At 43.0% G+C, this 16,305-nt stretch overlaps 2 protein-coding genes across 13 annotated transcripts in view; one reads left to right on the forward strand and one right to left on the reverse strand.

Moving 5' to 3' along the window:
* Window positions 1-1,287: 1,287 nt before the first annotated feature.
* Window positions 1,288-14,700, reverse strand: ARV1 (ARV1 fatty acid homeostasis modulator). 2 transcript variants are annotated; one of them, XM_077813375.1, is made up of 5 exons: window positions 14,533-14,700; window positions 8,108-8,227; window positions 4,704-4,857; window positions 2,630-2,854; window positions 1,288-2,035 (listed from the first exon to the last, which is right to left on the reverse strand). In XM_077813375.1, exons 1-5 carry the CDS (start codon window positions 14,629-14,631, stop codon window positions 1,929-1,931), a joined length of 705 nt encoding a protein of 234 aa, XP_077669501.1. In that variant the 5' UTR covers window positions 14,632-14,700; the 3' UTR covers window positions 1,288-1,928. The 2 variants fall into 2 exon arrangements, with proteins under 2 accessions (XP_077669501.1, XP_077669502.1); XM_077813376.1 differs by lacking the exon at window positions 8,108-8,227.
* Window positions 14,701-14,861: 161 nt separating this feature from the next.
* TTC13 (tetratricopeptide repeat domain 13) overlaps window positions 14,862-16,305 on the forward strand; it is an 87,579-nt gene continuing 86,135 nt past the window's right edge. For 7 of the 11 annotated variants that reach the window (XR_013345675.1, XR_013345678.1, XR_013345679.1 and 4 more), the window contains exon 1: window positions 14,862-15,143. Coding sequence is in view for 5 of the 11 variants with exons in the window: in XM_077813380.1 (XP_077669506.1) it covers window positions 14,924-15,143 (220 nt within the window). In the remaining 6 variants the exon portion in view is untranslated. The remainder of the gene's footprint in view (window positions 15,144-16,305) is intronic. The other 4 variants (XM_077813382.1, XM_077813381.1, XM_077813377.1 and 1 more) reach the window with 3 other exon arrangements.

Below are 16,305 nucleotides of genomic sequence, written 5' to 3' on the forward strand. Positions count from 1 at the left end.
AGATACAAATCACTGTGTGGGGAAGGGGGCTGGGTGTGCATGCTTGGGGGGGGGGGGGGGGCAAGATGTTGATCACTGTCAGGGGGTGGGGCTGGCCAACAAGTGAGAGAGACTGTCCCTCTCGCTTGCTACTAGGGCTTGCCGAGCAAGAAGTGGGGTATGCCTTTTTATTATGTACGAGGAAGGCTCTGGGCCCGAGGTAGAAATGTAGCAGCCTGCATGCCTAGTAACAGGTCTATAAATTAAAAACACACACAATTAAGTATTAGTACTATGTTACTGAAACTTGTTGTTTTTTAAATTAAAGAAAATAGTTTTTGTAAAAAAAAAACAAAAAAACACAACAAAACCCACTTTTTTTAATGTTGCTGTTGATGGTTAAGTGATCTCATTCCGAGACAGAAATGTAGCAGCCTGCCTCAGTCAATTCCCCCAGGAGCATAACACATGTAAAAGTTTTAAGGCCCCTACCTTGCCAGAGTGATGTAAAGCCCTATAAAATGACAGTAAGGGAATCAGCTAGGAAAATCTATGTGCTTTTTCTCTTTTTTCCTGTGTGAAAGTGGCACAATGGGGTTAGATTACAGTTCAGGATTTATTTTACTTCCCCTACAAAACAAAACGACAAAGGGCAAATAAAACATTTACCAAACAGCCAATAAAACATAAGGACAACCAGAACCAGGTCTAGGACAATGATTAGCAAAACTGTAGGACTTTCATGTGTGAAAGTCTGAGCAATTTAAAATGACATTCTATCTTTTTTTTGGCTCCTTAGTGTTCTGTAATGTAATTTAATTGAAAATCCAGGATTATAGCTGGAATGCAGGGTATTCGTTACCAAGTGTTTGTAACTTAACTTTCATACGTTTAGGAAATGCTGACTAGTTAGTGAATTTTTTCTGTAGTGTAGTTTAAACAACTTACCAAAACAATTGAAACTGTTGTTGCTACAGGTGTATTATTTTGACAAATAAAATTTTCAGATTTTTTAATTTTTTTGGCACAGAATCCTCCCAGGAGTAGTTTCTGAAGCATTGTAAAAGTATTTTTTCTTAAAGGCATAGGCCAGATTTCAGCTGGCCTATTTACAGCAAGTTAGGATCTTACCTATATTATGTGTGTTAGACCACTTCAAATCAATTTTACCACACAGGTTGGGTTGTTGTTGATGTCCCCTTTTAACCCCATCAAATAGCGAAGGTGGAATTTTAAATTAAACCTAAACCGATTTTAAATGAAACAATAGGAAGCCTTTCTAAACAATTTTCAAGAAAGAAAGACACATTTAGGGTTTTCAACAGTCCTTTAAAACAGTCACAAATATTAAATTTTGTAGATTAAAATAGCTCCTTTATTGTTGTGCTCGTTTCGAAAACATCCAAGAGTGAAGCTTAGTCTGTCCATTGTAATTGTACTGTATAACAGAACAGTCGATTCTGGCCGTACTTAGTTCTTTATCTGTTCATGACTCTTTTAGAAAGTACTGGTTTTGTTTTCCCGTTTCAATTTTTGCAGTTTTTCCTTAGAAGGGAAAAGGAGTATCTCTCATCCAGCTCCTTCTGAAAGAACATCCGAAGTAGCAATTGGTGGTAGTACTGAAATTTTTAGCATCCATTTTCCTGTTACAGCTGGATCTATGAAAGCTGTGAGGGTAGCAGCACACTCATATTTTTGGTGGGAACGTAAGCAAGTTCAGACTGAAGTTTTCTGGTATAACACATTGTAGCCAGACTACAGGCGTTTCTCATTTTAAATCATATAACTGTTTCCAGTCAATCATCATGGAAAGTTTTTGTTCATATAAACTATTTGAGGCCGATTTGAGGCTTGCTGCAGGAGGATTATCTTTGAGAATGTACCATGTTGGTTTTTCTTTAGATTTTTAATGTAATCCAAGATTTAGAAAATGGACACTGGGCTGCTTTTCAAACATTCCATCCCATTCTCTGGAAGAAGTAGACTACACCATTTTCCAAAATGAATCCACTCAAGATGGCCAGCAAAGTGAGCTTTTGGCTTAAATTCACGGTAACTGCAGAAGAAAACAAAACAAAATGCTCAGTATGTCCAATAATTGAAGTTGATGGAAAGTTTGTGTGAAGCTTTATATCAATATGTACATTTAAACAGGTCACACAGAAAAGATTCTTTTAAGATTCTATGCACAGCTGGGAAGAAAATGTCTCCTTAAAAGCTAACATACAATTTTCAACTTCAGTAAAAATGATGAAAATCAAACTAAATATGTTACAATGTTACACAAATCATGAATTCTACTTTCTTTCTATGTCTGAGTGACTCACACTGCGTGCCTCAATTTGTAACTGATTTGCATCTACAGAGATAATTATTCTGAGATAAGTTTAAAGTTTTCTACACACATTTTCTGCTTCATTCACTTTTTATGAAAGGTCCAGTGTCAAAATTTTAGGCTAAAAAACAAAAAAAAAACAAAAAAACCCCACACCAAACAAGCCACCCCTATTTCAACAATACTTCAGAAATTAAACAGATATATTTTCAGTGATTTAAAAAACCAAAGTAGAACAATGTGTAGTGGTAACTTGTAACAGTATCTCTTACATTTAACAGATATTATACTAATAAAACAGAAGCAGAAAAGTACCTCTAATTGCTTGAGAGTTTGATGTCAGGACAAATACTTTTATGAGTTTGAGGCACAAAGGCGTATAGTCATGTTCCCAAATAACAGCAGGAATCAGTAGAAGTTTTCCATAGCTAGACAACAACAGGGCTTTCAGAAGAAAGATGAAGTCTGACTTTGTTTTCAGGCTCTCAGGTCTTGCTAGCCAAAGGGCAGTAAAGATGCCAACCAAAAATGCCATTTGTTCTGAGTGGAAAATGGGAGAAAAAACAGCATGACACACCAAATCAAAACCTTTCTTGATTAATCTTTGTGAAAATGACAAGTGCCAAATACAATTGAGCTTTTGACTATTTAAATAAAATTTTATAATCAGTCATGAACAAAACATCCTCTCATTGCCTCCACACCCACCATACATCTTCATTAGCCTAACCAAGCATGACTCATTTACCAGTAACCCAAACCAGCCCAATCTCCATCAAAAGGATTCAGTCACTTTTATCTATATGACTGCACACATCACAGGAAAATTAACGTGCAAACTTTCCTCTATTTCTATTTTTCCTTCCTAAATACAGCCTGTCTTTTCAGCTAGTCTTTACCCTGTAAGCCAATGTCATCATTACTTATATTCCCTGAAAGCTTAGCAATAAAGAATCTTTTGGCTCAGGGAAGAACACAAAGGCTCAAGGTGTTACTGAATTACTAGGCCTTCCCTACACTAGTACACCATCAGTTAATTCACCATCAGTGCCGCTCCAGCAATGGTAGCATTGGAGAAAGTGCTAGCGAAGACCGAGCTCAGAGGCAGTTTTACCACCCTTTAATAAAAACCTGCTCGGAGCAAGGTTAGATACAGCAATATGAACATCAGTCCTCATCTACAGTAGCACTTTTTGCTGAGGATGTGCACAGGTGATGAATTACAATTTAGTTTTTGGTAGCATAGCTACACCCCTAGATTGAAGGTATTAAACTTCAAAGTTGAGAAAATCCTTATGGTTCTATTAGATGTGTCTGAATTACACAGCAGTACCACAAGGATTTAAATATACTTAAAAAAAAAAGTTAAATTTTTATTTTTTCCCTTCTGTTGTTTCAAATACACTTTTAGAAGCTTGGAAACAACATCTCTTCCCTAGCTACCAGGTTTGTCATTATTCAATTTGGCAAATGTTTTTAAAAATTTGTTTAAGGTTCAGAAGTCAAATTTTTTTTCCTGGTTACTGTTTATTTTCATAATCATCATTGTCAATATCACTCCAACTCTAGGAATAAGCTTTGCAGGGAATCAATATGTAAGGAATTTATGTTTCCAGTTGCTAGTTGCCTCTCCAGCAAAAGAATAAAAATAACATTTGGCCAGTCACAAGAAGTGGTTTTAGTTTTCTTTCCTTTTTCAATGGCATGTAAAATAAACTAGCAATGGAGAATCCATATTTTTAGAATAGGACAAATGAGAAACTTGAACTAATATAACCTGTTTAATGCACCCTATTAGTAGAAGTAATATATTTGGGACTGATCTGTCTTCAACATGAGGAAAGGCAACTGGCATTAAAATGTTATGGTGGGCAACCTAAAATAAGACACAGCACGTGGCAGAACCTGTTTATTAACTGATATTTGAATCAATTAAATCTTACATAAAATGCAGCATGCTGCTAATATCCTAGAAGTTCAGTCTTTGGAATAAGGCATAGCTGTCCATTACCCCTTATAAACACCACCATGTAAATAGATGCCTATTCAGACTTAATATTCTGAAATACTGTCATCTTCCGGTATGGATATTTAATGCTGATCACACCAGACTGCACTGTAATCAGGTGATTGCCATGTACAGTGGCATTAAAGGAATACAGGAAACAGTATATGAATAAATGAAGTAACTTATGTAGTGCTATTTTTCCCTGAAGGACCACAGAAATGTTTTAGACTGTCTATATATAAATCTATCACAGATCACTCAGCCACCTCTAGGGTGGAATATGGCATGCATTTAGTGCTAGCAAATTCTTCAATGTATTGATCTTTAAGATTTAATATAAAAGATCATTTGAAAGTGATATGAAATAATCATAGTTCTCACCTAAAGAAGCAATTCCAAACATTCTATAAAAATCCCATTCTTTAGCATATCTGATTAAGTCATCAGGGTCTGTGTTTTGGCTTGAATCCTGTAGCTGCAGCCACCTGAGATAAGCTTCACAAAGCAAACAAAATATGCAAAGCTTCCCATGAATCTGATATGAAAGAATGTTGACAGCATCAGTATCAAATCTTTTTAATTCAAGGTCATCTCTTAGCATCTCTAGGCACACAGCTGAGGTAGCTTTATTACTTTTGCCCAGGAATAGAAACAAATGACTTTGGTTCAGTTCTACTAGATTAGCACACGTTTTAATAACAATTAGCTGCTTTAACATATTAGCCCGATTGGAGAGGTTGGGCGTGGCAAGTCATATGAGCAGCTCTGGGCAGAAGAAAGCATAAAGTTGTGGTACGTGAGTGTGTTTGGATGTGGAGGGGAAAAAGGGGGCTCAATACAAGCATAATTCGGTGTCTCAAACAGAGCTTAAAGTATCACCTGAAAAATGTGACTTAAAAAAAAACAAAAACAAAAAAAAACACAGACCAGGGCATGTGTCCAAAACAAATGTGTATCCATATCTAATGTGCCTGGTTTATAAATAAAGTGAGCTTCCACCACTAGCAATAAGAAAACTCAACTAGGGAGGTGACTATCAGTCTAGTTCAGGGGTATTCCATTTTTTGTCAAGTTCCAAATTTCTTGGTCAAAGTATAGTCAAGGTCCAGACCTCCAGCCAGCTCCCTCCCTACTCTCCCCCCCCCCCATTGCCAGCCAACAAAGTTAGGGGACCGTATTTCCCTAATCTGAAAACAGGATGCATGGGGCTGGTCTGAGCCACCTGGCATTGCTGCTTGCCCCCCATCCTCCCGTTTCTCCATGCCCCCAATTGAGCCAAGTGGCAGAGATGGAGGAATGGGTATGGGCTGGGATCTGGGCAGCAAAACAGGGTGTGAATGTGTACTTTTGAGCTCAGAGCCAGGATGTGGGATGTGAAGCTATTGGACTATGGTCCAGCTAGTGGTGTGAAGCCCCTTTGGAGACTGGGATAGCAGAGGGGCAGGAAGGAGGCTCTGGGTTGTGGGAGGGACCAAGGAGACTTCAGATAGCAGCCCTGGGGAAAGATAGAGGGAGTCCGGGATGTGGCAGAAGAAGGTAACTGGAGGTGGACTGGGGAGGGAAAGAAGCCAGAAAGGGCTCCAGGGACTGGCACCGAAGGATGGGGTGGGGAGGACATGAGACCGGGGAGTGGGCTCTGGGGCAGAGAGCACGAGGCCAGGTGGGGCAGTGGGCTCTGGGGACCACTGGGAGCATAAAGCATAGCTCTGCATGGCTCCAGCCCCACCCCCAGCTCAGCCCACACGCAGAGGTGACGTATAGTTGTGGTTAGTGCAGGGAGGAGGGACGAACAGATGAAAGGTTTGGGGGGGGGGGTCACATCCCCCTCCCCCCGATTTTTCAGGATGCCCAGAAACAAGGAGAGCACACCCTCCCGCCCCAGCAGTGGCTCTCTGTGTCCCTGCAGCACAGGGAGCAGGAAGCAGCAGGGCGGCTGGCTGAGCTCCTTCTCCTCCCCCCTTCATGGGGCTGCTTCACCTTTCCTGCTGCTGGAGTCCCATGCATTGCCTCTGCTTCCACACCCACCCCAAACCTTGGTGGATGATCTGCAAAGCAGGAAGCAGCACTGGGACTCCAGTGGCAGGAAAGGCAAAGCAGCCCCGTGGGGAGAAGAGCTCAGTGGGATGCCCTGCTATCTCCCCATGCTGCATGGACTCTTTGCTGAGCAGTATCGGAATTTGAGGTCTTGCAAGTCTGTTTCCCATTCAGAGCCGAAATCAGAGAGATAAGAGTCAGATATTTTCTTAGCGTGGTCAGTTGGTTTACAAGTCCTGCTTCCTTGGGCGGAGATATTCATAGACAAATCCCTCTTAGGCCTGATCTGCACACAAAGCTGTGCCAGCATAACTAAAAGTGTGATAAACTGGTGCAACTTTTGTGTGGATTCTCTTATATCAGTTAAAAACCAGTTGTATAGTTTTACAGGTGCAAGCAAAACTGCTACAAGCCAGGTTTAAGTCATATAAGAGTCCACACAAGAGTTACACCAGTTTAACTAAACCAATTTCAGTTACATTGGTGCAATTTCTGAATGTAGATAAGCCCTTCCAGAAGCCTCAGGTAAGACATCTCTATCCTGTTCCCAGAAGCAGGTATTTTGCCAAACTCCATGCTCCTTTTCACCCTTCAGCTCCTGCACTTCTCACCTGGGAAACCACTAATCCACAATGCTCACCAAGATCACATAGCCTAGAAAGAGTGACTAACTTTCCTGAGTGACCTGGACCCTGAGTGACTAACTTTCCTTTTGTGCAGCTGCTCTGCAGCACAAAGGGCTTCTCTACATGATGCGATAATGTGTACTAAAAAGGGTGTGAATTCTAAAGTGCACACAAAGTGTTGTGCATTAACTGGCCTATGTAAACCCTGCTGGTGTGCATTAAAAGTTTTAGCGGGAACTTTTAGGCGCGCCAGCAGGGTTTACACTGGCCAGCTAGCATGCAACACTTTGGTGCACTTTACAATTCACACCGTTCCTGTATGCATTGTTGTACTGTGTAGACCTGCACATAGGATCTTCAGAATTTCAACTGCCAGACACACAAAAGTGCTTTAACCCACACAAAGTGTTTTAAACTTCTCAACAGCTCTCTGGGTCCAGTCATTTTGCATGACAGCTTTAGCTCTTTCCAGGGCATTTCACCCTGGGTACTTATGCATCAGTGATTCTTAACATGCAAGCCATCATCATCTTTGTAACTTATTTTACTACAGCAGAGGAAGCCTGTAAGAGGGTAATACTAGTCTTTTCTAGTATAGTAATATGTTAGTACTGTACCTTATACTACTGCTGAATTTAAAGAGACATTTCCAGTAGAGATTGTAATTAGCAATTTACAGCAGAAGTGGACCTCTTCCAATGGCTCTGGTCAGAAAACTGACTACTGAAATATGGCCCCTTCTTGTTCAACAGCTCTGCTCCTCGTGTGCATTCCAAATCACGTGTGATCACTCTTCTGACAAAAATAAGTTTTTAACTCTTGTAAGCAATATCTTTAATACGATAGCTGTGTTTGCTAACTCTACCTGGACTGTAGCTCTCCTAGCAGCAGCTACAAAGTTTGGTATTCCACTTGCTTTGTTTATAGCATTAGACCCTTAACTTGGGCAGAGAACAAAATAGTAGTTAAACTTTCTTGGACTTGTGGAGGGGCAGGAGAAAAAAAAACAAACAACATCTTAGGGCAGCTACTAAATCTTGTTTTCACTGTGATTCTTATTTACTTGTCATTAGTCTCATACATCTTGTACAAAGCCAAAGAGGGGAAAAAAATCCAGCAACTTACATTTATCTGTGTATTGAAAAGAATATGCCTGTAAGCCTGTGTTTTGCATAAGATGGCATTAATCAAGATGATAACAGGATCATACTCAATGTACTTGTCCACAGGTTTCTGGCAGGATTTCTGAAATTAACAAAGTTACAAGTTGTAAAAACAAGCAAACTAGATGAGTTTATTTAAAAATCTGCTGTTCTTACTTGTTTAGCACAGCAACACTACAGTGGCATCCAAGTATTTCTTAAAGTTATGTCAGGATTTCTGTGATGAAGCCCCTATTTTCAATGGATTTTAATTCAGGCAAAAAAGTTACCTCCATTTTTTTATCCTGGCGTTCAAGCTTTCAGTTGGTTTCCCATCCCAACCAAATAAAAGATATCAGCTATTTTTATATGTTCTAAAATAAAGTTTTGATTTATATACATAACAATAAGTTACACCTGGGTGCACTACATGGTATTGTGTGCCATCTCAGGCAGAGACAACTAAGTGCTTTCAAACATCTAAGGAATGCACCAGCAGCTTGCTAAGGCTTGTTATTTGAGCATGGCCGATTTTTAAAAAAACCTAACCTTACATTGCAATAATTTCTGTAATGTAAATAAAGATAGCTTTCTACTCTGAACTAAGAGACAATGCTGGGGAAAAGAACCTTTTCTTTGCTGTGCAGCCCTTTCACAATATAGTAAGCGTTGTGTTATTCGGCCCTGTCCCAGCTGGAAAGCTCTATAAACTAGCATTTATAATCTTCATAGAAAGTCTGATTTATAGTCTGGTTGGCAGGGGGCCGGTAGGCTCCCTATGTGGCTTCCCGGAAGCAGCAACCTGTCCATGCTGCTCCTAGGCAGAGGAACAGCCACGAGGGGTTCAGAGTGGGTGTGTGGGGGAGGAGGGGTGCAGGGCTGAGGGTTGGGGTGTGGAGCACAGGCTCTGAGAGGCTTTTGGGTGCAGCTGGGGGTGCGGGGCGCCGAATCCAGGAGGTGCTCACCTCAGGCAGTTCCCCACAAGCAGCGACCAGTCCCTGTGGCCCCTAGGCGGAGGCGTGGCAGGCAGCTCTGTGTGCTGCCTCCACCCCTGCCCTGCCTCCACAGCTCCCATTGGCCAGGAACCTCCATTTTTAATCCTGTTATTGCTGGAGAGTTTAAGAATCCAAAAACAGTTAATGAAATGTACCAGAAACCTGTCCCCATCAGTAGTGAAGCCACCATCAGGAGCAACGAATCACAAGACTTTGTGTTAGAGGTATGGTCCCCCCCCCAGCCAGTATATTTTGGCCAGGTTCTAAGGGAACCGCATTTTGGATCAGAGAAGAGAATGTTATATGGGATTATGTAGTAGGACAGAGTTAGAGGTATTGGATTCAAAAACTGACTCAATTAACCAGCAGTTTGATAGGCTTGAAATTAAAAAGTCAGAGAGATGGAAGAAAGGATACAATTAATTGACGAATGTAACGACCATTTAATAGAGTGTGAAATCTACCATGGAACAGATTACAGTTCTAATTAAATGCAATGTCTCATTTCATTTTTTTTTTCTTCTAAAGACGAATCATGAAAGAACATTTTGAAAAGGCATTAATTTACACAGGCTTCAGGCTGGTGTAGCACAAGAAACTTATAAAGAACTGTTTGGAGTGGTGTTCACAGAAACTCTGGACAGTCAGAAGCAAAATGAACTCACCTCTGAGCACAAGGGATTAGTGTAGGTGCTTGATGGAGAGACATGCCAGGTGCCCCCAGGTTCGCATTAAAAGCACAAAACTTTAGAACATGGATGCATAAGTGGAAATCTAGGAGAGACTTCTCTATTTGGAGCCAACAAAGAAGAAAAGGATGACAGAGCCAAAGTAAGGGGACACGCAGAAAGACTCTACACTGAAGAAGGTCAACTAAGCAAATGCCTGGGTCAAGGATACAGGCAGCATGGTGTTAGTGAATGATTTGCACGCAGTTTAGAAATACCATCCCATCCCACCCTACCCAGACTGGAGACCCAGAAATCCCAACAGGGATTCCTGTGAGGAGGCTGCTGTGAACATGCACCAATAAATAGCAATTTTGATGACAACTGTGGGTTTTCTACTTTGCAGCTTCTGGAAACGATATACACACACAAAACATATGAAACAGCCAATGTAGCATCATGATGAGGAGTTCTAGTCTGTCACCACCAACACATGCTATACATAGAACACAACAGAAAGAGGATTAGCAGGAACAAAAACTTGTCACATCACAAAACCATGGCTGGGTGTTTTGACAAATTAAATAGTCTGCAATAACTGCTGAAGTATGTAAATTAATCACCCTTCCTCAGCCATCTTGCACAGATAAGATGCATTATAAAAAGGGAATTGCTTATATTAAATTAGACTATTTGAGTCTTAGATTGTATTGAAGTTAAATCCTCTGCCTTTATCCTGCTAGAGGCCCAATTTGCATGAACTCCCTCAGACTAATTGTAGGAAAACACTTCTACTACCACATAAATCTGCTGAATTACGTAAATAAGAATGATAACACAACCTATTTTATTTTCAGTTTTCAGAGTAGCAGCCGTGTAGTCTGTATCCGCAAAAAGAAGAGGAGGACTTGTGGCACCTTAGAGACTAACAAATGTATCTGAGCATAAGCTTTCGTGAGGTATGGCTCACTTTATCGGATGCATTCAGTGAAGTGAACTGTAGCTCATGAAAGCTTTTGCTCAGATAAATTCGTTAGTCTCTAAGGTGCCACAAGTCCTCCTTTTCTTTTCTTTTCTTTTCAGTGTTGCTTTTGGATTCCTGACAGCTTCTTTGCCCCAGCTCCACCAAATGAATACTTAGCCCTCATTCCTGCTTTTTCTCTCCTCCTTGCTGCTTAAAAAAATGGCTTTTCAATTAAATTTTAACTGCATAAAAACTAACTGCAGATTGTGTGTGTATTGCTCAATTAATCCAGCTGTTTTATTTTAAAGTGTGAGGGAGAGACTGGTTGAATTACATAAAAGTGCCTTGAATTGCTTATGCGGTGCCACCTAGGATTGTGATTTTTACCCCACTGAAGCCCTCCTTTTAAATGTGGCTAGGAGTTTCCCTACCTTCTCTTTCCTTCCTTCCTTCCAAAGAGGTATGTTTACAAAAACAGAAATTTTCTCTCAATTTTTGGGCATTGTCAAACCTTAACAACTTCCCTTTACTTTCTTTGCAGTATGTCTCCAGGATGGGAAGCAGGATCACCCTTTAACTATGGACACCCAAGATAAAGGAAATCATATATCCTCTATCTTTACTGGGGGCAATGAGGTATAGAGAAGACTTCTACATATTCGTTATCAATTGCCATTTTTCAGTAGAATTTAGTGCATTTATCTATGGATGGTCACATGGCCAGTAGATCTCATTAGTGGAGACACGACTTCTTTGTCCTTAACTGTGCTCTTACGGTGTGAACTATGATGCTTGATGGAAGGAAGACTATTTCTTGAATTTACTTTGTGACTAAATGTTATGACAGTTGTGAGGACTACCTCTCCGAACAACAATACAATAGTGGGTCTCATCCAAGAAGGCTCCCAACTTCAAAAGCTCCTTTGATTAGAGATAATTATTATAAAACCTGCTTTAATAGATAGAAAGTATAATGACACCTGCCATAGGGATTCAAGTCAATTCTTTTAGGACCAGAATGAAATTCCAAGGTTGTGCTGTATAGCCTTTTGGGGCTAGAAATAGGGTAGTTGCCTTAAGGAAGCATGTCCGGGTTTGATAAAACTTCCTCTTTTTGAACATGCTGAGACCTTACAACACAGACACTTGATCTTTTGCTTGGACAATCTCATACACCAACATTAAACCCTTGTTGGAGGAATTCAAAGCTATGTTGCATTTGGTTAATGTGGTAATTAAACCATTGACTTTGCTTCAGTCTGTAGAACAAGTTCTATTTGTTGACTACTTTCCAGGCTCTGTAAATGTGATATTTACCTCATCCAAGTATCCATTTTGAACCTATTTGGTGTGGGATGGAGGATAAGTTTTGGCAACAGCTGACCTCCTCTGTGAGGTAGACACATTGGCTGGTCCAACTCTATGTTAATCAGGCAACAGAGAAATAGACTCTTCTAGCATAAACAGAATCACTGCGGCTTTCTCCATGCCATCTTTTGCATGATTCTCAGGATCAGTGAAAAAGGCATATTGCAGAGACCTTGCCCTGCTTTGCAGAGATTATCTAACACCTTGTATTCTGGGTCCTGATGCACAGAGGCGCCACCGGGCACTTGATTGAACTTTTTGCATCTGGATACAGCAATCACCAATCCATCAAACTGATTTACAATGAATAAGGATACTTCTGGGTGCAGGTTTCAACTTCTGCAATGTAAGATCAGGCAAATCCACAGTCTGACCATCTTTAGGAAACACTAAAACCAAGGGAGGGAAGGGAAATGTCAATGTGCATTTTTAAGATCTGCAGAAATCTCAATTATAATGCCTTGTCTTTGCTCTGAGAGATCTACTGAACTGTGCACATTTCTAATGAGTCTGGAGAGATTCTGAGCATGCTTGCAGCTGTTTGATCATTAATTGATTGCTCTAGTGGGAGAAGAAGAGGATGGGAATGTCAACTTTCTCCATCATAATAAATAATTTATCTCTGCCTAGCGTTCAGCCTCTTCTAGGTCAAGAAAGACACTCTCTCTCAGCTTATGTTAACCACTACTTTTTAAAACCCAGAACTAATCGAAGACCTTCACAAAACAGGTGTTTACTGTATATGCTGTTTACTATTAATATCAGAAATTGCCAAGCATAAAACTGAAGTGACAGAACACTTAAAGTTATTGTACATTTTGTCCAAATTCCCTGCTCAACTATTTTGTGTTGTGTGCTCATCATTTGGAGTTTAGTTACAAATTTAGGGGTTGGCAGGTGGCAAGTTACATTGCTTTATTTCTCCTCAAGTTGCCAAGAGCCCAAATATCATGCAAAAATATATGAGCTATATACCCAGTAATAACAATGAAATTCCAACAAGGGTAATTTTTTAGCATAAACATTTTTCTACAGAATGTGCCACCAGCAATTTTTTCTGATTTGCAAGGAATAGACAAGTTCAGGGGCTGTACTGGGATATAACATAAACATAGATGGAAAACAAGGGGTAACTGAGGCACACTTCCAGGTACTTCCATTTCAAAACCAAAAATCAAAATCAAAGTCTTTCATACAATTCTGTAAGTGACCCTATTTTTCACCCGCTACTAGAAATACCCATAAACAAACCATTGGCAACAAGAACACAGGTAAGTACTACCAAAAGCTGAAAGCTATAAATAAGGAAAGGTCTAAAACAGTCCTTAAAACAGAAAGGATATTTCAACTTTAACTATGAAGTCAGTAAGAACATTTGGGAACATTTGAGTAAGCATTTTAATGCCAATGAAATGCACTGGAAAAAGTGAGGAGTTTTGGAGGCAAATTGCCAAGAAAAAAGGTTAAATATTTATAATAGTAAAAAAAGAAATACTCCTCAAATAGGTACTTGCTTGGTATGTACGGCCTCTAATGCAGACATTAAAGACTGGGATATAAAGAAGTAATTATAACAGTTCTCAAATGCACATAAAAGTGACCACCATTCTAACCCTGGTACTGAGGCAGGCTGCCTCCCAATCTCATTCAAGGCACTACTGAGTAACCTTCAGGTCTAGGTTTTGAAACACATGAAACCCAGACGTGAGGGATGGGCCCACTTCGCAAGATAGTCCTGACTTTAGTATGAGACTGTGAGGTCTGGTGGCATGAGAATACCCTGAACTAGGCACAGCCAGCCAGCACTTAGGACCCAATCTATTAGAATCTGCTCCTCGAAAACACCTGTTACTAAAACTGACTGGCCACCAAGCTGAGGGGAAGAAGAAAGATCCACTCCAAACACAGGGCCTGCCTATTGGGGGCTGGAGGGGATTGCAGGAGGAGGAGGAGGAACTAGATAGAAAACAAAACACAATTTAGACTGAGGGGATTTGGTGGGTTTGTGGGAATGAGAGATTAAAGAGATGTGGGACCAAGAATAACCACACTGCACGACCTCCTGGAGCAACCTGTATTTAGTAAGGGGGCAGGGGGAGGAGAGGAGGACAAGGGACAGAGCGCCGGTGCCGGGTTACTCAGCCGGGGGGATCCCGGCCACAGCGCCGCTCCCACAGGGGCTGCCCCGGGGAGCTGGAAGGCTGCCCGTGCTGCGGACGCGGCGAAAGGGTGCGTGTTTGTACGTACAATGCAGAAAGCAAAGGGGCCGGTCGCTAAAATACCCGCCCGGGAGAGCGCTCAGGGGGCCGGACGCCTAGCCCCCGAACCGAGACAGGGCCCGAGCCCGGGCGACCCCCACCCTCACCCCAGCCCTCCCCACCCCACGGCCCGCCCCCCGGCCCGGCCCACTCACGCAGATGGCGATGCGCAGCACCCCGCGCTGATAGTCCCTGTAGAGCTCAGGAGCCTCCTGGCTGCACTCGACGCACTTGTAGCCGCCGGGCTCCCCCATCGCTAGCGAGGGGCCGTTGCAGGACGAACCGTCCCCGTCCACTTCCAATTGCTTCGCTTCCCAGGTCAGGCTAATGGGGAGGAAAGGCGCCGCGCAGGGCGTCATGGGAGCTGTAGTTTTCAGACTGTGCTCGCTCAAGGGGCGCAACGGCCGGAAACTACAAGTCCCATAAGGGAGCGAGGCCGCAGTTTCCCTTCCCCCCCCACCCCACCCCACCTGTCGCTGCGGGGGGCGCGGCAGCAAGGCACCACCTTGGACATGCAAGTGCGGGAGGCGCACGCGCGCTGAGACGATGGCATCTGCCAGCGGGACCTGCCGCCGCTGTTGCTGGGGCACCGTTGCGCTGGGGCTGCTCGTGCTGCTGGGGGCGGCGCGGGCGGCGCTGGACCTGAGCGAGCAGTACCCGGCCCTGTCGTTGCTCAAGCAGGAGCGGCACCGGCAGCAGCGGCAGGGCCAGGCTGGGGGCTGCCCCCAGGCGCCGGACTGGGGCGAACAATACTCGGCCGAGTGCGGTAAGTCGGGTCCGGCAGCGCCATGTCCTGCCCCGCTGCCTGCTGGGGGAGCCGCCGGGCAAGGACCCGCGGAGGGGGCGCCCTAGGCAGGCGGCAAGGATTTCACAGACTCTCAGGGTTGGACGGGACCTTAGGAGGTCATCTTGTCCAACCCCTTGCTCAAAGCAGGACCAATCCCCAATTAACTCATCCAAGACATTTTTGCCCCAGATCCCCAAATGGCCCCCTCAAGGATTGAACTCACAACCCTGGGTTTAGCAGGCCAATGCTCAAACCACTGAGCTATCCTTCCTGGGAGGGGTTCCCCCTTGTCCCAGGACCCCTCTGTGTGAGGGTGACATGTCACCCGGAGTGAGTGCGCGTGGGAGGCGCGTGGCGTGTTGTTGGCCGTGGCGGGGGGAGGCGCGCGGCATGTGCTCAAGTGTGAGTGCACGCCCAGCGTGTCCTTCCTTGTCCACGCCTCTTGTGAGGCGGTGGCTGTCAGTCATTCTTTGCTGCTCTCTGCCCCCGGGGTCCTTTCTTCCAGCCCTGGAAGGGGCTTACTTACCCCTGTAGTCACCTAGCTTACGAGTGGTGGGTTTGCCCTGTTTTGCTTGGCCAGCGCTGGCCTCCCTGCCATACCCCTGTGTCCGCCGTGCCATGAGCCTGGCAAGCGTATGAGGTGAGAGGTGAACGGTAAATACTTGTGTTAGGTACCTGTCACCTGAAGGCAGTGGGATGATGTGGACTCCTCCTCTTCTTTGACTGTATGTTGCACAAGGAAGGGTTGTGAGTGATAAAGGCATTTCTAGTGAAATTCACTTCTTTTCTGTGCTTTGTGGGGCTGGGATGACCCTGGAGGTGACTGAAAGTAAAACAGGAAAAACAAAGCACAGGTTCTTCTCTTGTCATAGGGACACTGATCAATTTTAGAACTTTGGCTCAGATCCTCTCAGCTGCTTTGTTTGGGCATAACTCCATGAGCATGAAGAAATTTGTAGGCTCTGGCCCTTTAATTTTAAGAAATGCTGTTGATACAGCCCTGTTTTCTTGGATAACTGAGCTTCAGATAATCAAGATTTAAATGTGCAACGTAACTTATTGTTACAGCATCTTTTTATAAACTGTATTCCCAGCGAACACTTTAGAGTTGTATCGTACATTAAAAATAATCAATGATGAT

Source organism: Eretmochelys imbricata, chromosome 3 (genome assembly GCF_965152235.1).
Source record: "Eretmochelys imbricata isolate rEreImb1 chromosome 3, rEreImb1.hap1, whole genome shotgun sequence".
NCBI lineage: Eukaryota > Metazoa > Chordata > Testudines > Cheloniidae > Eretmochelys > Eretmochelys imbricata.